The sequence below is a fragment of the Phaethon aethereus genome (assembly GCF_964289735.1).
Source record: "Phaethon aethereus genome assembly, chromosome: 13".
Classification (NCBI taxonomy): Eukaryota; Metazoa; Chordata; class Aves; order Phaethontiformes; family Phaethontidae; genus Phaethon; species Phaethon aethereus.
In genome coordinates, this window is record NC_138589.1 from 2,921,648 (window position 1) to 2,945,428 (window position 23,781).

At 40.8% G+C, this 23,781-nt stretch overlaps 2 protein-coding genes across 2 annotated transcripts; one reads left to right on the forward strand and one right to left on the reverse strand.

The window, feature by feature from the left end:
* Positions 1 to 1,712: 1,712 nt before the first annotated feature.
* Positions 1,713 to 15,350, reverse strand: DNAAF1 (dynein axonemal assembly factor 1; the record flags this gene model as incomplete). The annotated part of the gene is made up of 13 exons (XM_082005636.1): positions 1,713 to 1,810; positions 2,121 to 2,472; positions 3,655 to 3,723; positions 6,241 to 6,350; positions 6,958 to 7,218; positions 8,425 to 8,639; positions 9,178 to 9,299; positions 9,575 to 9,741; positions 10,474 to 10,695; positions 11,571 to 11,662; positions 14,130 to 14,268; positions 14,739 to 14,879; positions 15,215 to 15,350. 13 exons carry the CDS (start codon positions 15,348 to 15,350, stop codon positions 1,713 to 1,715), a joined length of 2,124 nt encoding a protein of 707 aa, XP_081861762.1.
* Positions 15,351 to 17,180: 1,830 nt separating this feature from the next.
* On the forward strand, positions 17,181 to 21,759 carry HSDL1 (hydroxysteroid dehydrogenase like 1; the record flags this gene model as incomplete). Its single annotated transcript, XM_082005637.1, has 4 exons — positions 17,181 to 17,413; positions 18,047 to 18,492; positions 20,475 to 20,702; positions 21,655 to 21,759. The coding sequence occupies exons 1-4, from the start codon at positions 17,194 to 17,196 to the stop codon at positions 21,757 to 21,759; spliced, it is 999 nt and encodes a 332-aa protein (XP_081861763.1). The 5' UTR covers positions 17,181 to 17,193.
* Between the last annotated feature and the right edge of the window lie 2,022 nt (positions 21,760 to 23,781).

Here is a 23,781-nt window from a genome sequence, read left to right on the forward strand (position 1 = left end):
GGACTGAGCTCGCAAATGTTGTGGGCAGCATTAGCAGCTTTCTCAAGAGAAGATTCTTGCGGAGATGCTTCCAGACAAGGCTGCTCTCCACGGGGCCCTTGCTTGTCCTCCTGCCCTGTCATGGAGGCCAAGGATTGTACCAACAGGGTTCTACTCATGGAAGGTGGAAAATGGCTGAAGTTTAAAGCACTTGTGCTGTCTTCCCGGGGGGTTTTACAGTTATTTTCTGTTACAGTTAGAAGCAGCTCTCTTGCCACCAGGTGGCACCTAAGCCCAGCTAATTGGAAATAAATCTTTTCAACATGCCCATCGTAACTTTTTTTTTCTTTAAATGTGCACATCTACAAAAACTGTTCAATTCTGTTTATAACAAATTATTAGAGAGTTATAGGAATACAAAAAGAGACATCTGCCCAAACTTGGGTATGCCTTCATGAGGTCACCTAAAGCCTAGCTTATTCCTGATGTTGCAATTGTTATGTCATAAACATCAGCCCTTGAAGATGAGGCCCACTCTTTTATGTTGTGCTTAAACAGTGTACGTTATTTTTTTAACTGACTAGCACAGCCGCTTCTGTGTTAGGAAAATGAGAGCTGTTAACGTTTCTGCAGAATTGGCCAAGAGTTGTCCGCTTCCCCCAACTCTTCTTTTGCGGTGTCACGGAGGAAGCACTGCGCTCAAGCGACTTGCCGCTTCCTTTAATTTTCTTCTCTAGCTCAGAAGGGGGAGAAGGAAAAAAAATAAAAATAGGGAAGGGAAGAAGAGAGAGCCAGGCTGAGGCATCACTGCTGTTATCTTCCATTTCACTTTGGCACAAGACTACCACTGTGATGTGGAGAGAAGCTAATGAAAGAAGAATTCCTTTGACTGGCTTTTTACATGAAAGCTGTCTGTCTGCCACTACTGACTGGATGGTTATTTTTCTGATATATTCAGAAATCCAGATCCCGAGACACATGTCACACTGAAAAACGATGAAAATGGCAGATGTAAGTATGGGCGTCATCACAGATTACCCTAAAAGGTAGCACCAAATCTTCCATGCATGGACACTATTTCTGCATCTGTTTTTGCACAAACAATTGTAATGTCTATGAATATTAGATCGTAAAATATCATGTTAAGAAGCAATCTCCATTTGTCACTGAAGGCCATCTGATATGACACATACTGGTAAGGAGATGATAGAAGTTAAAAGCGTATTTGGTTAGAAGGAGAATCTTTATTTAGTTCAAATGACGGAAACATGTTATGTTATGGATTGAAACCCTAAGATATAAACACTTAACTAAGTAATTTCTAGAAGGCTGCAAGGGGAAAAAAATTACACAAGAGAGTGGAACTTAACCTTCAAGCAGCAGTGCCTTAATTTCCAAAGCAGCAAACACTCCCAGCTGCCCTGAAGAGGTTGGAGCTGAGGCCCATCCAGCAGCTTCGGCAGTGGGAACACGGGGCGCTTGCTGCCTGCTGCCTATAGAGGATGATGAGCTGTTTTCATGCCGAGACAATTAACAGCTTCGCCCTGAAGGTCAGATGCTGGAGGCCACAGCAGGACTGAAAGGACTGAAGCACAGAGGGTTTTTATGTCACAGTAACTGTTATGTCAGTTTTAACCAACAGGCCTTTTGCTGAGCTCTGCATTTTGAGAATAACCACGTGCAGTCAGCCAGGCACTCTGCTCCCGATTTGGTCTGGCTTTTTTTGAAAGTGATTAGTCTAATCCACTCTCACTGTCTTTGTCACCTTGCACTCCGTGAGGACATCCTTCACCCCCGGCCAGGCACTGCATTTCTCCCTCACTGCCATTCCCTGTTAAAGCATGAAGGCGAAAGGCAAATGAAACTCACTGGTGGTCTTTAATAGGGGAAAGAGAAATGTAAAGCCCAGTTTTTTTTAAAACTATTTAAATAAAAGTCGGCAAGAAATCCTGTGTAGAAAAAGAGAAAATAACATTTTAATTCCTAATTTATTAGGCTACCCACATAAATAAAAAGAAGAGGTGATTGAACTAACAGTGGATTGAAAATTATGTCAACAAGACCTGTACAAATCCTTAATTTTAGTGTGTATGTGCCACCTGCCTCTTTCTCTGTGATTAATTATGTCACACTAATCTTACCGTCCCCTTCCCCGAGGCTTGGGTCATCTGGTCGCTTCCAGACTGGTGACAATAGTAGATTATCCTTGGGTTCAGTGATAACCTCTTGTATCCAGGGTTTCAAGGGGGTTGCTTGTTTATCTTTGCTCTCCAGGTATCTTTCTGAATTAGCAGGCTCTGTAAAGAGGCTTTCAACAAAGGGCCTTAAGTGCTCCTTTCCACGCTCTTTATGCATCTTACACACATTTGAAAAAATTGCTGTTGGAACTTCTCCTGTTGAATTCTCAAACATGCTTGTACTGTTTTCCTCTAATGCAGAATCACTGTCATTTGTAATTTCAGAAATTATTTCAATCTTTGGGTGATACTCCTGCTGTGAAAGTAAAAAACATAATTGAAACTGTATTACTTTAGATGTAAAAGCTAAAAGATAGGTAACTATCTCTTGGATCCACATAACAGCTGTCAGCTTTGACGTGCTGTTCTCCCAAAAAGTATGGAACATCTGCTTCACACCCATAGCTCTGCTTCTTTGTGGATCAATCTTGGGTTAACTATTTTCTCAGGCATTAGCGATGAACTGACCATAAACTATTAACAGTTCATAAAAAGATGACCTCTTTCAGCAATTCAGCAACGTGTGGGATCAGTCCTACTACTTTACCCCCAAACAGAGGGACCTGACTAACATCTTCATCGGACTTCAGCGAAGAACTGACCACCCTTCGGAGCACGAGAGCTGCTAACAAGTACTCCTTCAATAATCCTCTTTGTTCCCTTCCCTTATCCTCTTTTAATTGGAGTCTCTGTTGACCAAGACCTTTTGCAACACTGTTATGAGTCTGTGACCAAAAGAGCAAACTAATTCCATGCCTTACACTGACTGTAGGAAAAGTTTGCATTATCTTGGAGGGACTTGTAAAAACATGTACTGTATCAGCCTCCATCTCCAGCAAGGGAAGTATGAGTCAACATGAGCATGAGAATCAAAGCTGTGCTTTTAATCTTTGTGGGTTTTTTTCCTTTTTTCTTTTCTCTCTTCTGTTCCTAGGCTTTTGCCTAGAAGATCAGTTTGAGCACAGCACAACGCTAACGTGGGCACGAACTGCCTTGTATCTGACTAGCCCCAAGTGGAGCAGAGGAGTTTCAATCTCTCTGTGTTTTCAATTGAGAAGTCTGATTTTATTCAGTCGCAGGTGATTTGCGCTATCTCTTCAGTGCTCTATCTTTGTGGTATATTAGTACTGGTAAAGCGTATTTTAAGAGTAATCTTCACTAAAACACTACATGCTACTAAGAAATTAATCTTCTTTAACTGTTGCATTATTTGATCTTAGGTTTTCATTGTCCTATTTTTTGCAACACAGTAATATAAAAAAAAAAAAATTTACAAGTGGATAGACAAGATCTGCTGAAACATCCATTTTAGTTCATAAATGCATAACAGATTGCATTTCCCAAAACAGCACTTCACAACTTAGATGATCCTCATTTTGCAAAGCACTTGTAAATGTGTTTAGGGAAGCTTCATCACTAGAATAAGTAAAAATCTTACCTTTCCAGCAAAGGTTTCCTCTTCTGGGGGAAATTCATTTATATCTATATCTTCTAAATCAGGCAGTTCCTGAGGACAATCACAAGATCATTAGTCAGTGGGAAAAGCTGCTTAACGAATAAAACACGACACCTCTATCTCATTGGGAATCTTCTTCAATCTTGCTTTTCAAGGCAAGAAGCCACAGCCAGGAACCCTGTACTGCCATCCTCTCTGAGACAACAGCTTCTTCTGTTAAGCACATGTGGGAAAAGGAAAATTCATCTGTCTCCAGAAATAGCAGAGGGAAAGGCAATAACCTTAATGTCAGACTGAATGCTATTTTCTACTCTGCTGTGTGAAAAAAAAGGATAAGCAGCAAGGCATTAACAGGATTTCAAAAGCAAACCTGGTTTCTGTCTATTAGCTGTTTCTTACCTATTCAATAGGCTTAATCTCAACTGGAACTGATCTTTATGGGCAAGAGCCAAATCAAGATATGCAGTCTACCCGAAACTGTCTATCAGTAAACTCTGTTAACACAAATACATCTAATAAAACAAAGTTTTGCTGTGAATGCCTTTTTTTTAGTGTTGGTCAATACTGGTAAAAGCCTCTCCTTTTGTTTTTAGATGTTTTAAGAGCTTAATAATTTTGTAGCAAGCTGCTTGGTGTGGTAGCATCAAGAACGTCTAATCTGTACTGTCTTTCGTGGTGAAGATTATTACAGAACTGAAATCAACAAAGGAAATTTCTGTTTCCTGATATGGTTGTAGCTAGTGCAGCATGTCGTGAAGTAATTTTTTTTTATAAGAATAGCATTAAAAACGCATTTGAGACTAATGTTAGTAGGTGGAATTTGACGTCAATAGGGAAGTGAAATAGCTGTTAGTCTGTTCCAATCAGCAGGGTGCATTTGCAGATCAAACCAAAATCGCTTACTAAAAGTCATCCTGCTTTAGGTACATGGAATGTATTCAAACACTGCCAAGGCAGGTGCAGCAACGTGGGCTTGTTTCTGCTTGACAGAGGGATGTCATAACCACCGCATTACAAATCCTCCTCCACTCTTCTCCCTTATATTACTACTGAGACCATCTACTGACTTCAGAATATGAATAAAGACGACGGTGCTGCTCCAGAGCTTCTCACCATTGGCATCTTCACAGCCATTCCCTGCTATGTCAGTGCTAAGTCTCTCTGGAAAATCTGCGATAGTGTAAGTATTGGAAGTTGCTGCGAAAGCTTTTTCCATCTCCAAACATCAGCTGGCGAACGAAGTAGCATAGACCACTGAAATGTGTATTAGTATGTGATCTGGGTTTGTTTCTTCTGCTGTAGAATAGTCACACTTTTTATGTGTCAAAAGAAACCCCACGCATGTGTGCTGAAGAGCTGCTTTTACACTACGTTAAGTTTTGTGCAAAGGAGTGTGCTATGGTGCCATATTGCGCCAAGGGATAAACAAACACTGCATCTATGAGATCATCACATTGTGGGTACCTATAGTATTGTTATTTTCTTAAAGCTTTTATTTCAGACCCTGCAAGATCTGCTTACAAAAATAATATTGTATCTACTTGAAATTGCTGCCCGTTCTCTCCACCATCCTTGTTAAACCTATTATTAAAATCAGCCAAACAGGACAATGCAGCAGTAAGCCCTCTACTGAAGCCGTGAGTCAAGCCCTGTGATAACAGGATGGAATTTTTTCCTGGGAAATTAAGAGCAGAGACTTTTCTAAAACATTCCAGTAAGAATTTAGTTAAGAGTGGCAGTATTAAGGATCGAAGAGTATATTAAGTGCTCTCGGCAATCATAAGCTCAGAAGTTTGTTATTGCTAATTATACCATAATCTGACACTGTCAGTTTAGAAGCAGTTTCATAATTAGGACGTATTGAATAGTTCTCCTTTGCAATGAGGTTGTATTTTTCATGGTTATCTATGTCCTCCTCGTGGTTAAATGCAGTTAAACATGTTTAAATGTTTGCATCATCAGATAGAAATCTTGGATAATAGAAAACCATATTACAAATATCAATCACTTGCTTATTATATACCTGAGTAATGCACATTCTGCTTTTCTTGGAAATACACCTAAAAGTTATATTTAAAGAATTAATTATAATATCTAATACTGCTAGCTAACATTTACAATGAGTGGATGGCTATTTCTTCCTTATGCCTTTTCTGCAATAGTTCACATTTTCAACCGCGTATGTAATTTGAGTTTTGTCTAAGAGGATGCATGTATCCACTAGATTCTTTTTGTTGTGATTTCTGGTTTTTAAATGAGAGCCCTCATTAACTTTCCTAGAGAAATCACAGAGATAGAAGGTCAACTTCAGGTGTTCTACAGCCAAAGGACAAAATAAACTTTGGAAGTGGTGGTAAATTCTTTACATGTGCTACAGTGGAGAAAATGAATACCCTTACAACTTTAATTTTGGGGTTTTTTTTCTTTCTTTCCTTTTACTTTTCCTAATAGTAGACCTTTCTTAGAAGCCTGGCCATGTAGTTTTATTAGCCAGGATGTTACAAGAATTAATTTGGGAGCAGGAAATACCTAAATCTGAACTTCCCAAAATCTGAACCCAATACATACATCAAGATAAAGTTTCTCCGATGTCTCCAGTTTGATCTGTTCAATTTCAGCATATTCATCCAGCCCAGGAAGCACTACTTTTTCAGTAGCTGCTTTCTCTCCTGGTAGATCTAAATAATAAACAACAGTCAGTTGCAGAGAACAAACTGAATAAAAGACTTTCTATATTGCAACAGCAAGCACCACAACACCAAACTGCTGGGGACCTGACTTCCACTGCAGAATTCACAGCTGAAGCTAGCGCTCTGTCTTTCCATCAGCTTCTTGGTCTCCCTTAGATTGTATAAATTAATATTTGCGTTTTGCAATCATGTATTCCACAAATCTACAAAAGCATTCTTCCATGTGTGAAGGCACAAAACCACCTCTAGAGTGATGTCCAGCTTCTGTTGGCAGACAGACTGCACAGTTTGTGTGGGAGCAAGGGAAGCCCATAAGGTCTCCTGTCCTGTCCCTAAACCTAGCGCATATGAGAAGTGGAATTCCACCTTTATGTAGCAGAAGTTGCAGGCTGATCCCTCAGAAATTTTTTGTGTGTGTTGTATTTAGAGAATATTTTATCCAGTATTACTTGATTTTCAACTAGTCACTGTGGAAATTTAATGGGATATTCTTATCTATGAACCAGTTGGTTTGAATCACGGCAGAGACGTCTGAGAGTTTGGCTCATTGTCTCTGCATCCTCAGTTTGGTTTGATTCTTCACTGTGTACATTACCGTCTGTCGCCTTGCTGAAGTCTGGGTGTTTGTAAGAGTCTGATTCTTGTGCATCCTCTTGAATTCTAGTAGGAATATTTCCAGATGTGAAATCTGTGTTCTCTCCCCTATTTGGTAGAAGTGTTATCACATCATCACAAGCATCAAAACTTTCATTTCTAAATTTCTCAGTCTTCTCTTGAGTTTTTTGCTCTTCTGATATACTTGAAGTCTCTGATGTATTAGAATTTCCATCACCGTCATCTGAATTTGCAGGTGCTCCTACAGAAGAAACAAAAGTGCCGAGTTAGTCTACCAGTACTCATTCTAGAGATCTGAACTTTACTACATGGTTTTAATAGTTTGGCCTAAAATATGCATCAAAAGCTCCTACTTTGAGCAGCTATTCATGGATCAGTAGTCCTCCCAGGACTGCAGCAACGTGGTGGGTTTTCCCATCTCAACTCCCTAGCAAATACTGTTCCCAGCAAAAAACTCAACTAGAGAAAACACTACAGTACATTGATTGTCTGGTGTCTATAGTTAACTTTGAAAAGACTCACAAGTGACTACATATTTAAATATATGCTTGAGCATTTTGATGGATCAGTTGTTGGATGATTCATCATTTTGATGGATCAAATGCTGCAGTTATCCTCTCCTTTATGCAATCTACCTGCTTGCAGAAAAAGTTTTACTTGTTAGTCAACCATGTTTGATTTCTGAGCCTGTGAAACCCAAAAACGTATCAGATAGATAGGTAGATAAACACTCCTCTGCGCTGTAGTACTGCCTTCTTACTTGGCTTCAGTCCTGTTTGTCCTGAAACATGCATACTTCTCTGGAAAGGTTAGGCTGACACCTATTGCTGGTCATAAATGGATGTCTCCTTGAATAATGTGACAGGAGAATTTGTGGCAAAAATAGGGCAGTAAGTGAAGCAAATCATTAAAGACCTTGCCCTTACTGCCTGTATTACCACTGCTGTAGGCTCTAGGCTGAAGCTCTCACTGTTAGTGAACGCAGCAGGAGAGGTGCCTGGATGGGTACTGGTGCTGCGGTTATCACTGGGTCTTACTGGAGCCCGCATGCCTATGGAAGCCAGCCCTGCTCTGCATCGGGGGGGAAATGCTGATGGGTGTAACTGCCTGCCTCCACCCATGAATGCCTGCTGGAAACACTACTGCCCCGACTAGCACCTGGTTGCTCTGGTGAAGAGCACAAGAGCTCGAAATGTTGGGACAGAAAGTGGTTTGGTTTTTTTTTGTTGTTTTATCAGCAGTAAGAAAGGTGATGATTGCTTAACATCATTCTGCTTAATCTAAGATGCACCAAGATTAATAAAGTATTTACTATGGGAAAAGAAGATTCATAAATATCTTCCAAAAATTGCATCAGCCTGCTTCTGAACATTTAGGAACTGTTCCTTTATTTTAAACATTCAAATTGAAGCAGACACAGATACCTTCCAAAACAGTAACCACAAACCTTCTAGGATGTCTGTTGCACCTCCACTTCCACATTTTGCACTTGTACCTCTTTCTTCCACATGCTTTAGTATTTTCTTTTCCTCCGCTTTTTGCCTGATTGCTGCTAAAGCATTGATGCTGTCTTGGATTTTTTTTCTCTCTCTGGTTTCCCATTTTTCTCTTTCCACTTTCTCAGCTTCATGCCCTCCAACAGCCCAAGCTTCTGCACAGGCTCTAATGAAAACACAAAAGCCCACCTTTCTAATCAAAGAGAAATTATAAAAGAATAAATAAAATAATAAAGATAGCTTGCAACAGCATAAAATAGCTGCAAAAGAAAAAAAACATATAGCAATGACAATCTCTATGCAACAGGGCTGCAGATATATCTTGCACATGGAACTGCAACAAAAGAAACAAAGTTATCCAAATGCTGGCCATTACACCACCAGAGACCTGCCAGGAGTGCTGATCTTGGCCCTGCTTTTCCAGGCAGCTGTTTAGTTTCTATCAAGATCAGGATTTGCCTTTGGTCTACAGACTTAGCATAAAACAAGTCTGTTCAAGAATTAACTCTCTTGTGAAAAAATACCCGTTTTTTTCTAGGTACGTTAGATGTAGAACTCTGTAGTATAACACTCTTGTACTCAAAGTCATCCACTCTCAATAGATTATACCAGTCTTCCTTCCCTTCCATGACAATACGGACAGAAAATGGATCATTAGAATTTGAGCTTTATTGCTGTGTAAACAAGATGTCTCTGTTTCTTACCTATCCTTTGGGAAAACTGGTCTGTCATCCAAATATGTTAGTTGTTTCAGTCGAACAATAAGTGTTTTTCTATAATTAGTGATTTTCTTTATCACTTCATTTCCCATCAAATTCAGCACGTGCTAGAGAAACAAGAGAAACAATTTTTAAAGTTGAGTAGCAAAAAAACCCAATCTGGATATGCACTTTCCTTATCATTTCAAAAACAAGAAGTGAATAAAACATCCTGGGTGTTACAGCTAATCTACAAAGAAAACCCCCAAAACAACAAACCGAAATAACGTTTAATAACATTTCTTTTAGACCGATACCTGTTGTGCACTGGACTGCACGAGAAAACGATTTAATGGGATTCACCCATATACATGATACAAACCCTCAGCCATATTCAACTTACCAAATTAGGCATGGTCTCCAGAATAGTTATAATATTTGGATCACTTAGGCTGTTGTGGGAAAGATCGAGAACAGAAATATTTGGGCATTCTTGCAAGTGCTGTATGTCTTCCACTGTTTGTAACTTATTGTGAGCAATCTGCAGAGTCTGCAGGGCTTTCAGACAAGCTGTCAGACGAGAACAGTACAATGAAAGGAAAGGTAAGACTCATTGATTCACAGAGGGTTTTCTGGAGCAGGTAGAAAACTGCATTGTCAAAATAATTGTTTCTATTGAATTGCGGAGAGCTTTTTCTGTTGTTCTCTCTTTTTGGCTAGGCCTCCAAAGCTGCTTTCTTCACCCCAGAAAAGATAGTTGTTTGGTGTTAGGATGGTGGTTGTTTTTAATTCATTTCAAACTACTCAGTTACACAAAAGCAAGAGCTTCTGTTTCAAATTACTCCCAATGTACACAAATGATAATGTACAGGAATTCTTTTTTATTTTCTGCTGAAGGTGGAATAAATCCTTTAACAGACATAAAAGATTTGGTAATCATGTCTGCAACTGCCAAAGCACATCATAGCTGTAAAGTAAATGGTAAAAACTGGATGGCCAGCCTGTCTGCAACACAGATAAGTACTTAGATGGTATTAAGAAGTGAGGAAAAACTACTTAATTGTCCTAAGAAACCACATGAAAGTAATTACTATGTTTTTTCTGTTTTCTCATCTATTTGAATTGCAAAATGCATAGGTTTGACTCTTCAACAGAAGCTTTGTGGACTTTGGTATGGGACACAGTGCGAAATTCTAACATGAACAAAAAACCCCTTGAAACTAGTGCCACTAGTAGTAGCTTAGCTTAGTCAAAGCTTAGGAATATAGGCTCATTAAAACATGTTGCACCAACAGTTCTTACAAAGATTCTCAATGGTCCTAATGTAGTTGTTACTGATATTGAGGGAAGCCAGCTTTTGTAAGGGTTCAAGGTTTTCAATTTTGTTAATTAAATTGAGTTGCAAGTAGAGGCAACGCAACTCTGTCAGAGTCTCCAAATTCTCAACTTTTGTTAAGCCATTGCATTCCAGCCATAAACACTTCAATCCAGTATACTCTTCAAGATTCTCCAGGCGGTCAAATCCTGCAGAAAAAGATGGTTTAAAATGAAATTGCATTCGCTGAAAACAAGTCTTCGGATGAGTAAATTTCATTAAACCAGCTCTGCGGAAATAGCCTGTGAGAACTCAAGTTGCTGCCAATATTTCCACAGAATTAATGGTACAGTACGTGGCCCATAAAGGGCAAAAACATACAGGTATCTATTCAGGTCTATATCTTGTGCAGCCCTTTAGATGCTCAAATAATGCATATTGAGAAAATAGCAGAAACAAGGCCAAACGTAGGTGGTAGATTTAGCCTGTCCTATTGATTTAAAACAATTCTTACACTAACCTGAACCAGCTAACTGTACCATGTAAAAACCCTCTCGAAAATCACAAAAGGATGATCCATGTTCATTCTAGCAACTTCTTTTCCGTTTCTGTAGTATTTGAGAACATGCAACAAGTCTTTACTGTTCATTTTCTTCCTGACCGTTTTTATTTGGCATTAAAAAAGTCCCCAAAGCTGGAAAACAGCTTCTTTATACAAACACATTTAAGAAGAAATACATATATTTTCCTCTGAATGCAACCCAGACTGGTATTTTAAGACATTTCTCAGAGGCTACTGTTTTGGGGGGGGAAAAAACCCCAAGTCTCCCTTTATTCCTATTGAGCCTTTGAATGACTCCACAAAGTGAATTATAACCACTATATTATAACTGGTCTATAACCAGCTCAATTTTCTACCTTCATATTGACTCATTTTGTTTCACAATTTGATTATTATATAAAATTAAATTGTTTCTAATTTAAAATAATTATTAGATACCTAACTTCAGTGAGCCATAAAATAGATTCTCTGCCAAAATGCTACTTAGAATAATAAATCTAAACAGTCATGTCCACATCTTACCTTTATAATGCAAGTAAAGCGTATCATTTAAGTACGGGGTCAAGTATAATTTCTGCTGTTTACAGATGTCTCGCAGAATCTTTTTTGTCATTCTAAAATAATATGGGAAGTAGAAGCAAAACAAAACATGTATTTCAGTGTACATTCTGAAATCTTTGCTTTTTTAATAGATTTCAATGCAACACAATAAATAGTTCTTTTACACATGAGAAATGGCTACAGCTTTCAAGACTGTACTCAAAAAAGCAGTAGGTTTTTTAGTGGCTTTCCACTTCTACCTGTTTGAAGCGCATTACCAGGCTCTTCCACTTCTGCTAAAAACACAGAGTAAGTAGGAAAGCAGGTAGGGAATCAACCTAACGTTTTAATCAAATGCCGACTCTGAAATAGCACTCAAGACAGTTTTAACATACAACTGTGATTGGCTAGGAATGCCACAGTAAGAAAATCAGTAATACCTGTTCAATTGTAATTGCTTAATGTTCAGCTCCGCTCCTTTTGGGATTTATGCAAGCAAGAAGCAAGAGAAGGCTACTCAGGGCAGCTGTAGGCTACAGCTGAACAGTGCAGGGGCAGAGGACTCGGCAAGCGGAATCGGGCAGAAAGCTACAGTGTGAAACAGCAGAGGCTGCAGGGGCAAAGCACTTGGGCGGGCAGCCAACAGCGGCCAAACGAGGCCAAAGCTGCACACAGCAGTCAGCGGGACAGCAAAACCCCAACGTGGCAAGTAAGTACACGGGTGGCCTGAAAACTGCGAAACCAGAAAGGGATCGCAGTGAAGAGCGGCTGATGGGAGGAGTGATGGCATTATCTGGAGCCCTGTGCTAGACAGCATTGGATCGACAGTTTCACAGAGTTGTTAGTCCCATAGCAGAGACCGCAAAGAATGACAGGATGCTGGTTTTGGAGGCAAGGTGTCCAGGGCTACCAAAGATTTAGTAACAGAAATCGATTACAGCAAACAGACAAGAAACTTGGGAACCCGACACCTAGCAAAAACATTCCAAAGCAGAAAATATCTGTATCTTCCTGCTTAGGAAGATGAGATTCTGTAAAACAAAATTCCAGAACTTCTAGTAGATATCACTCACTTAAAGAAATACTGCAACAGTACGACTTTAAATAACCCAAAATTATTTACTACTTCTAAGTCCCATATTAAAAAATTGAACTTTGCATTTGTGGTTGTATTTGTAGGACTAAAGCTTGTAACGGTAAGGTTTTCTTGGCATTAAGATATTTTCAAAATAACAAAAAAAATTAGTAAAGGCTGTGAAGTTAAATCTTTCATAATAAATTTTCTTTTAGATTTATTTACTTACTACACTAAAAATCTCAAATTGCTGAAGAACAAAACTTGTAATACAGTCAACTAGTCATTTGAGTTCCTGGAGCAATATATAATATGACTGTCAGCCTGTAACTGCCCTGTAAGCCAAATGTGCCTGAGAAAAATCTCCAAAGGACTTAAAGATTTATAAACTTTGAGCAAAATCTTTAAATATATACTGTTTTCTTGTACTGTCAGACCAGATCTATTAGTGTATGCTAGCTGCTTGCATATCCTGCTGTTTTCCGCTGTGCTATTTGTAGTAGCATTCAGTTGAATTATTAGCATCCTCGGGCAATTTATAGGATCATAAAACATGTTCCTTCAAAACACTAATCATCTTATGTGCAATTGTTGCTCTCTGCCATCATTCTTCATAAGAACTTAATTCTGAAGTGTGCCAGGATGATTAGCCCAGGACAATGAAGTTTTCTATGTAAGTACAGTCCAATCTACCCCCTGATAACTCAGTGTGAGTCTTTCCCCTGACTGGAAAAGGGCTGTAACTGTCTCTAATAGAACAGCTGTGTTAAAGTTAGCAGCAAGATAAACTCTGGGAAATTTCACCAACATGTAAGTAGGCAGAATAACGGAGGGTAAATTCTCATTGTTCCTTTACATATCACTCCATAACTAGTCCACACGACCAGACTTTCAACAATGTTGTTAAATAGTACCAAGTGTTGGTTTTAATTTTATTATTTGCTTGCAATGTGCTTAATCAGAGATAACATGAGAATAATCCCATTTCACAACTATTAATGAACAGCCATTGCAGCCCACGCTGGCTTAGGCTGGACCAAAATTACAGCCAGAGCTTACAAAGGAGTTGTACCTTATTGTAAACCATCTGAAGTACCTCTGGATCTCCTCTGCTAAAAATTATCTTGACAACTATAACATTTACATTGTGATGAATTAATACAATGCATTGTCTGAATTGATGCTGAGAAATGGTCAAATCTACTCATGATTCCTAAAACAGTTTGCACAATTTTCTCCAGATCCATTAAACAGACTACATCATGTAGTTAGAATGTAATTTGCTACTACAAAAAAGAACTGTACAGCTGCTGGAAATATCACCAATTCCTGATTTATTGATTATTTTCAAGTTCATCTTCAAAATAGTTCTCCTGAATTAAGATTAACATGTAGAATAGCAAAACTCCCATTGACTTCAGTGATGCCAAGATTTAGATAAAAAACATCCACAAACACTGTATTACCTTACACAGCCCCTCTTTTCTTCTGCCCTTTGACTGAATGAGCTGGTTACAGATTTGTGATCACCGTCTGATTTTTGTTCATCATTCTGTTGATCTCCTCTGGACATAGAGTTGATGGCTTTCTCTTGAGTTTTAACAACTTTGTATATAAGAAAACAAGCTGCAGTTTAACAGTGTGGGCAGGGGAAAAGTGTCATGTTGCCAATTACTTTAGAGAAGTATTGAAGAGCATTTGAGTACACATTTCAAGAAAAGAAGTGTTCTAACCAATGCTTTTGCTGACATTTTTGATGAAAGGAAACTTAACTTTTTTAGAGGGCAAAGTAGTAAAATAAGTTGTAGCAAAATAAATTGTTGACATTTGCATATTTTTTTTTTAGATCTGGAAGTCAGGTAGTACCCTCTAGTCTTAAGATTATTATAACGTAGAGTGACAATAAAATACTGTCACCAATGTTCTTATGGTCTTAGCTGCTATGTATTACATTTAATTAACAATAATTTGAGTTTCACAAGACTGTTAACTTTGACATGCAAAGAGACTACAGTAATGGCGTATGTGAGTCACCTCAAGCACGGCTTGTTAGTCTAGCTCTTCTACAAACTTACCCTTTTGCACTCTTTGGAAGGTGTCTCCAGTGCCATACTCATTCAAGCTGTCTTTAGACTGCCTTTGATTAATTGCATTTTCAATACTCTTCTGTTCAGATTCTTGCTCCGCACTTTCTAGTTGCACCTGTAGTCCATACACTTAAAAAGAGACAGTGCAAACAAATGATTGTACCAGCTCATTGAAATATGATTGTAATTAAAACATTCAGAGGTCAGGCTAGCTGTATGATTGCAACACAGGAAAAGGTATCACTCCTGGCAGAAGAAAATTAAAGAAATGGGGCGGGGTGGGGAAAGCACAATAAGATAGCAATTGAGTAAGCCTCAGTTATGGCAAGATTTTCAGTGACCTCAGTGGGAGAAAGAATAAACTCATATTGCATCCAGAAGAGTAATAACAGATTTGATTTCTAGGCTTTAAGTTCACTAAAGGTCCCTAAATTCATCCTAGTGAGCCAGCTGGAAGGGCTCACCTTGGTTGACAGAATTGCCTTCGTTTTCTGTTGGGGTAGCATTGTTACCAGTGTCGTTCACAGAGTCTCCTGACACAACTTGTGCAGTAACCTCCCTGCTGATATCTTTGTCCGAGTCTCCATTTTGTGATTGCATTTTAAGATATATGATTTAGCCAAGCATCAGACAAGTCGGTGTTTGACTTACAACCCAACTTCCAGACAAAATGTGTGAAGGCTTTAGCAGACGAACCTGTTACAGACAAAAAGGCCATATGAGTAAATTATCAAGCCTGCATGGAACAACCTGGGTTTAGTCACTGGGGAGATACCACGAGGCAGGGAGAGTTTATCTTAATCCTTGCCCACAGCAGATCTCACTCAGAGCAGAGAGGACTGCGACCGCGAAGCCTCCCACAACCAGAGCGAGTCCCTTTTTCCCCTATGGAGGCCTGCGCGCTGAGGATGTGGCGGTGGTGCTCCTTCCAGGTGCGGCCTGCTCTTGTGCAGCGCCTGTCCCCCGCCCCACTGCAAGCCAGACGGGCGCCTGCGGGGCGTTTTCGTCTCCTCACAGGACTGCGGATGCCGTTACGTTCCCCCCGCAGTTTTCGCTGTTGCAGCCCGGGAGCGCTCTAGACAAGACTCGTCTCCTAGAGCGTGCTGCTAATCTCCCGTTAAACCTGCAACTCCCATTTTACCTAACCCGGCACCCGGGCTGGGCCGGCTCTTCCCACCCAAGTCCGGGCACACGGGGGCGGCGGCCGTTCCTGGCCTCGCCGCAGTATCTCCCAGGCAGCAGGCGACGTAAACTGCGAGGGACGGGACCCCGACCCCGATCCCGCTCCCAGCGGAGGCCCCCGAGGCGCGGGCAGCTGCCCCAACCGCCTCAGCCGCCCCAATCGCCACCGCCGTCGCCATAGCGACGCCGCGCGCAGGCCCACAAGGCCCCGCGGCCGCTCCCGGCGGCCCCGCGCAGTGGCGCGGGTGGCGGCGGGCGAGGAGAGGGCGGCGCTGTCGTCGGAGGGCCGGGCCCCGCGGCCGAGGCGCGTCGAGCGGGTAGCAGCCCCTCGGGGCGCCGGCTCTGCGTGAGGTCCTTCCCCGTGGGCCGCGGCTAGGGGGTTGGCTTCCCTCCGCTGCGGCCCGGCCAGGGCTAGGCAGGACCGGGGCTGAGGGAAGAGCCGAGGCGCCGGGCCGGGCCCGCGGGTCCTCGCCGGCGAGGGCGCGCCCGGAGCCTGCTGTCCCTCTCGGGAGGGGTGAGGCCTGCGGCCCGGGGTGCGCTTCGCCTCGCGGAGGGAGGGGCGGGCTGTGCGTAGTCAGCCGAGGAGGCGGCGGCGGCTGGGTTCTGTGCTTGCTTTACAGAATTATCCGCTAGTGAAAACCTTGCGAGGCGCAGCAGGCTCTCCACGGAAAGCCGGTGTGCGGTGTGACGTTAATGCACGGCACTGACCCGTGGTTCAAGGCTTTCCAAACCATAAGGACACGGTAGATGTGGTGCGTTTGCTGGGAAGAAGGGGTAGTGCTTCGTGACAGTGCCAGGGACTACATTACTCTTCTGTCTCAGAGCTTGCTCTGGTTCTCGTACAGCTTTCTGCGCTTGAAAAAGCCTGTTGTGTCTTTAAGGCGCTCAGCTCTCTCCTGCTGGTTATCTCTGCCTCTTTTGTAGGTGGACCTTAATCTTCCAAAAACTAGTTTTTACATGTTGAGCTTCCCTTATCTGCTTGAATTTGAATTGTTTTATTTACAGTATCATTGATCGATGTCGTTGCAGTATAATTGATTAATAGCTAAACTCTTGAACAAGGGCTAAACCAGTGAGGAGGATAGTAGGTGACATCCAAATTTTAGCAGGCTGACTTGTGGCTTTTCTGCATCAAAATGGTGCTCAGACTGTAACGTGCTGAATTGCAAAGGTTATCCATTCACTCTGAAAAGCTTATGTGGCCCAAGAGGCAATTGTAATTGCCTGTCTCTCTTGTTTTTTGTCCAGGCTTGTGATCACCATGGCTGCAGTGGATCGTTTCTACCTCTTGTACAGAGAGATCAGTCGTTCCTGCAATTTTTACATAGAGGCCCTGGCTATAGTTGGAGCTTGGTACACAGTCAGGAAGTGTGTGTCTCTTGTGTTTGACACTTACAGCATGCTGAGGGTGCATTTAATTCCAAAGCTGGGCGGTGAGATTGATCTTGTCAAGCAGTATGGAAAATGGGCAGTGGTCACTGGTAAGAGACTGAAGCAGTATATTTGCTTATGTTTATATGGCATACTGTGCCAGTACTGTAAAACTTGCTAGTTTATATTGCTGGGTGAGCTTTATGTCACAAGCTGGGGCCTGTATTATCTCAGGTTGCAAGTTAATCTGCTTGAGCAGTGACAGCTGTTCAGTGCCTTGCTAAATTAAATTCTTCAGGAGATGGGCAAGCTCAGTGTCTTGACTGACTGCTGGGAAAGAATCCCAGTGCAATTTTTCCCCAAAATTGCAAGGTTCACCCTGAACACATACAAGTATAGACAGAGCTGCAAACAAGATCCTTTTTTTTCTATGGGCTTTTCATATTTGCTCAAGTTCTTCAACAAGGTTTAAGTCATGTACCTCTGACATCCTTGCCTTTCATTAAGGTTCCACTCTTAAGCTCTTTGTTGTTGTCATAGAGAATATAGAACTTCCATGAGGTGGGATTGCAGAAGGTTGCTACTGACAATGTTGCCTTTAATGTTGTGGCCTTGCAATCAGCATATTCAGTGCCACATGATCTTCAGAGAGGGGAATAAAGCTGTAACTGAAAGAACTGTCAAAATAGAAGGCTGGGGCTGCTCTGATTTTTTTATCTTGTTTTTTTTATCTTCTATTCCAGGTAGCACAGATGGTATCGGGAAGGCGTATGCTGAAGAACTGGCAAAGCGTGGTGTCAACATCATCTTAATCAGCCGAAACAAAGAAAAGCTGGAGGCTGTATCTAGGAGCATATCTGAAACCTATAAAGTGGAAACAGATTTCATAGTAGCTGACTTCAGCAAAGGGCGTGAGCCTTACCCAGTCATTAAAGAGGCTCTGAAAGACAGAGAAATTGGGATTTTGGTGAATAATGTAGGAATGTTTTATTCCTACCCGGACTATTTTACCAACCTGTCTGAGGATATGTTGTGGGACATGATCAACATAAATATTGTTTCTGCTAACATGATGATGCATATTGTGCTGCCAGGCATGGTAGAGAAGAAGAAAGGGGCAATTGTGAATGTTTCTTCTGCATCCTGTTGTCAGCCAACACCAATGCTGACAATCTATGGAGCCTCTAAAGTAAGTTGGGGTATGTTGTTTAATAGTATGCACTGAAAAGTAGATGCATTATAGGTTGTGGTTTTTGGGGTTTTTTTAAACACATTCAGCAGGGATATCAAAATACTTGAAGGTTTTCTAGGGATTTGTTCAAATATTGGAGGTGAATGTTACATGTATTATGCAGTAAACTCGTTATCCTCACCAATACCGGGCTTTGAACTGAAGTCAGTGCTATTTGGATTATGTGTGAACTGTGGCATAACAGTAGTTCTAGCAGAAATGTTAACCTTCCTCAGTGGAATGATGCGCAAAGCAAAGTGGTAGTTCTATGACCCATTGAAAGGGTCAGGAATTTCATCTCGCTCTTCAGCTGAACTGTGCAGACGTTATCTCAAGCTACTTACACACTAGTATTTGGTAGTGGGGGCGGGGGGGCTATACTCATGCTCAGGCCACCACTGTGACGAGGGCTATGGTCAAATCAAGCCACTGCTTCACCTAACACCAAGGTGCAGAAGGCTTCTTACACCATTGTATCGTATTTGAGGAGAAGTGAAAAGAACTTCCCTGCCCCCAATTATATTTCCTGTGGAGATCCTGTCAGTAATGAACAGGATGGTGCAGCTGCGTGATGCTGGAATGAATGCACATGTGGATTTACACTGGATGACTTGCTGCTGAATCCACAAAAGCAACTGAGATTGTAGAAGCATCTTCTCTCAAGCCGGTCTCTAAACACAAGTGGTTATTGCTCCCACCTGTCAGTGGCTGCCCTCTGCTGTAGCCTAACCCCCGAGCAGCCTTGCGAGTACTTCCTTATGCCTGGAACAAAACAAGTTCTTTTTATTCCAAGGTATAAAACTCCTTGCAGATTTTCTTCAGTGTGGAAACTGGCTTAAGATTCCTGTTTCTGTTGCACAGTAGCTCCCCCCTTGGTTACTGTGTCTGTAGAACTGCACTCTGAACTAAAACAATTAAAAGGCCTGAACAAAAAGAACAGAACAAAACCAAGCATACCAAAGTTTATTCCATTAGCTGGCATCATTAATCCAAATCCTAAATCAGCAATCCAGTGTAAAGCCTGGCCTGTGGACGGTTATGTTGGCACAGAAGTGGGAACAAGCTGCTCTAGTCTCCTAAGTCTCTTTGTGCATTAACAGTGTAAGGTGTTTGAAATGGTTGGTATGTTTTCATGTTTTTCCCTAAAAAGGTGTAAAACCATTTGTAGAAGATGCTCTCAGAACAGTTCGTTGGGAATGGCACTTTTGCGAGGCCGTTTGGAAGCAGAAACCTGTTCACTCACAAGCTGAGTGTAAAATGCTCTTTCTCGGGGGTAGCTGGCTGTGCGGCGCAGCACTAGCTTCAGCATGGTATCAGTGTTCCTGCCTTGCTCATTTTTCTGTCTGATTCCAGCAATCCCAGTTATCAGGCTTGTGCTTTTTTATGTTATTCTGTAAAAGCAAAATGAACTAAACAAGGTAATACAGATATACATATACAAAGTGCATGTATATCTGTATTAATTTTGCACACGGGAGTTAACGTAGCTTCTGGGGAAGAGCAGTTTAGTATGAAATTCACCTGTAAAAGTCTTAGAAAATGGGACTTCATTTTGTCCTTTTGACAGTAGTATGTATAGTTAGCTTTGGAGTGTGCCCTGTAAGGTGTGTGTTTTAGATAAAATAAATGTTTCTCTATTGTTTTTAAGCAGAAATTATCAGATTGATTGTTAAATTCACATCTGAGAGTTAAGCAGTCACTTTGTCCTGCAAGTTATTGTACTGTTGCAGGTTTTTAGCAAACAAATACAACAAATAGAAATGTTGGTAATGCTTCAGAAATGTGTATTTTTATACTATATATCCAAGGTTTTATTTTTTTAGCGATGTATAGAACGTGCTACAACTTTTCTGTAATTTCAATAAAACTCTGCCCTAAGACTTGATTGTTTTAAAAAAAAAAGAAAGAAAAGATGTGTCTTTCTGCTTTTGTCTTTCTAGACCTACTTGGACTATTTCAGTAGAGCACTACATTATGAGTATGCCTCAAAAGGAATTTTTGTTCAGAGTTTAACCCCATTTGTAATTGCTACAAAAATGGTAGCATGCAGCAGCACTGCATCGGAGAGATCTTTCTTTTTTCCTTCTGCTGAAGAATATGCAAGTCATGCGATTTCAACTCTTGGGTTATCCACAAGGACTGCTGGTTACTGGAAGCATGCAATACAGGTAATAGAATTCATATATATATATATGAATATATATGAAAAATATATATATATTTCATGCTTGTCAATAGAAGTAAATAAGCTCTCTACTTTCTTAGAAGTCTGAATGAAAATTATGCTCATATTCTGAAAAAGTACAATATATATGGTAAAACTTAAAAGGCATTGTGCCGTATTTTTCTCACTAATTCTGCTTTATAAAATTATGCTCAGATGTGCTTATTTTTAGAATGAGAGAGTGAATCCAATTCCCACTTGAAATGTGCAGCACAAATGGGAAAGAGACAACTTTTTATTCAAAAGCACAGAGTATCCCTTTTCACCTGAGGTGTTGCTGACTGGTCAAGCATTTCACTGTCTTCCATGAACAGAAGTAGCTTTTTTTCAATTTATTGAGTATATTTCTGCTTTGGGAGGAGTGGGCAGGGAGGATGGAATAATAGCAGGAAAAAAAAGTCCACATTTTTATCCTAAGCTACCTGGAAGCAGATTCTCTTTATGTTAGGTTTTCATTTTGGGGGCAGACTGTGGCCTCCAAAGTAATTTTACGAACATTGGTCACATCTCATGTGTCCTACCTAGTGGCTTTCCACAGCATTAGGTCAAGTAGAAGGAATTGAAGAAGTGGGGACTAGTCCAAAAGGAATAAGAGACAGGAAGGATTCTGGCAAAATGCGGCAATTAAAGGAAGTGGACGGTATTGCTGTTGAGAACTTGAACAAACCACAATTCATTGGCAGAACCTAACTGTCCAGCTGTGTGCACTACTTCCAAAATGGCTAACTATATTTACTTCCAGGGGGTTGAATTTAAGGCATAGTTGCTGATGTTCAAGCAGGTTTTGCCTTGCTTTAGTGGTAATTTGAGAAAATTTGTTTTCTTCAATGGAATATATCTTAATCTGTCCCTTCCTTTCTTCTGCTCTTCTCTTGTCTCCTTGTGCCTCTCCACAGTTCACGTTGGGTGAGCGCCTACCTGAATGGATCTGGGCATGGTTTGCAATGTATTTTTGCAGAATTGTACGCAAGGAAGCTTTAACATGCAAAGAAGTGAAATAGGAATATCCAGCTGTTCTGCATAACGAGTACTATATTCTGATCAGAGTGCTGCAAAAATGTTTAGTGAACCTTGGTGGACTTACTGTGACTTATACCTTGCTAAACAAGCTAAGTGTAACTGTAACATCAGAAGTCTGGATGCTCTCTGTATCCTTGTATTACATAGTTCCTCCACTGCTTTCCTCGACAACAAAGAGCTGATATTGATGAGGTTAATCTCTGTTCACTTTCTATTCAAGGTAGTTGGGCAGGAGCAGGTATAGTTTTAATTCTGGTAATAAATGACTAGGGCTTGCATAGTGCTACATGATGTCAACTTGCAAAGTTGACAGAATTTGAGAATTCTCCAAATCTGTCAGAAATGGGCCCCCAAAAAATCATGCTGTTCAAAAAGACAATTCCAGTCCAACTTATTAAGTTTCTTTAATATGTAGTTTTGCATAACGTTTCTGTCTTCTAATGGCAGATGTTTCTATGTTTTAAGTGCAAATGTTATTGCTTGTGAATGATGTTATTTAACGAACTTCTCAAAAATAAGGTGTCTGGCAAGGTACTATTGACTTGGACGTTGTTTAAATGACTGAAAAGGTCTTACAGAGCTGTAAAGGAATTTGGAGATAAGCTTGTATGCTTTCTTATTCCAGGTGTGAATGATCTTGGTAATACTTTAAATATTGCTTTAGCAATTAAATACTGATTGGCTTCCTAAGATAATGAAAAAACTTATTGAGGTTTTGATGCTGTATGATTTTGATGCTTTTTTCATATAAATGTCTATGAATATGTACTTACTAGAAGTCACCTGGTATCATACACTGCTCATATGTGTTGCAGGCTCTACATCTCGGAGTCAGGAAAGCTGTCCTTTCTGCTTAGGCAGAAGTGCTATCTGAAAGAGGGACATAAGAAGAATGTTCTCAGTATTTTTGTATTTTATATTATCATGGGCTCGCTAGTACTGTTTCTGTAATGTTATACTGAAATACCAAACCCATGAAATAGCTATGCAGTATCTTACATACAGGAACATCCTCCCCTCATCTGTGCTAATATTTGTTGCTTGAATGTTACAGTGCTGTATTCCATGAGGGTGGCAAAAGGAGATGAGTATACGACATTAGCTTGCTTTTGCAATCTCTACCGGAGTACACACAACAATTGTGTTGCTGAATAATGCAGTCATGATTACGAAGTGGGTATCTGTTGCTCCTCCACAGTAGCTCTGGACTGGTGGTGTTAGAACCTGGAGTTCTAATAGTGATGTCCCCCACGAAGCTTTTATGAGTAGGTTTTGTAGAGAGTAATTTAGTATTCATCCCTATCCAGTAAGACACTGGGTACAAATCTGTTTGTAAATAACTTAGAGTCAAGTTGTTCTGTCATATGAAATGCTGATTAGAGCTTTTTAAAAAAAAAAAAAGAGAGAAACAAAAGGGTTCCACACTTAATATAGTGAAACTGCCTCCAGCCCTCACAACCGAGTGCTCTGTACCCTGCATATTTGCTGGGCCATGGAGGAAGATAGCTGATGCTTGAAGTTATTGTCCGGAGTGAAATTCAGGCTGTGATTTTTATAATGAAGGAGCTCCCTCCCTTGGCATTTTGTTACTGTTCTGTTGCTGCAGCCTCGTATTCTCGGTTCGTTTGGAGGGGGAAGTAGGGGAAAGAAGATGGGGTGGGGTGTCAGGGGCAGGGACTCACTGAGTTTTGCCTGCCACTGACTTCCTCTTAGCTGGCCCTGAAAGCTGTTTATTTCAATTGTGCCGTATAAAAGTATGTATTAGGTGTTGCTCATAATGACTTCTGCTTCTTTACAAATGGGATTTAAACAAAGGCATTTATTTTTAGCTAGGGCTTAAATGAAGCTTGAGAAATGTGAAGCTGTAGCACACTTCTACTGCCATCGCTCCCTCACACTCGTCAGGCGCTGCCTATCCGCGCCTGTCGGCAACATCCACATCTGAAGTTTTCCTGGCTGAAGTTAGACCCCGCGCAGCCACATCTGAGTAATGAGATTGTCAA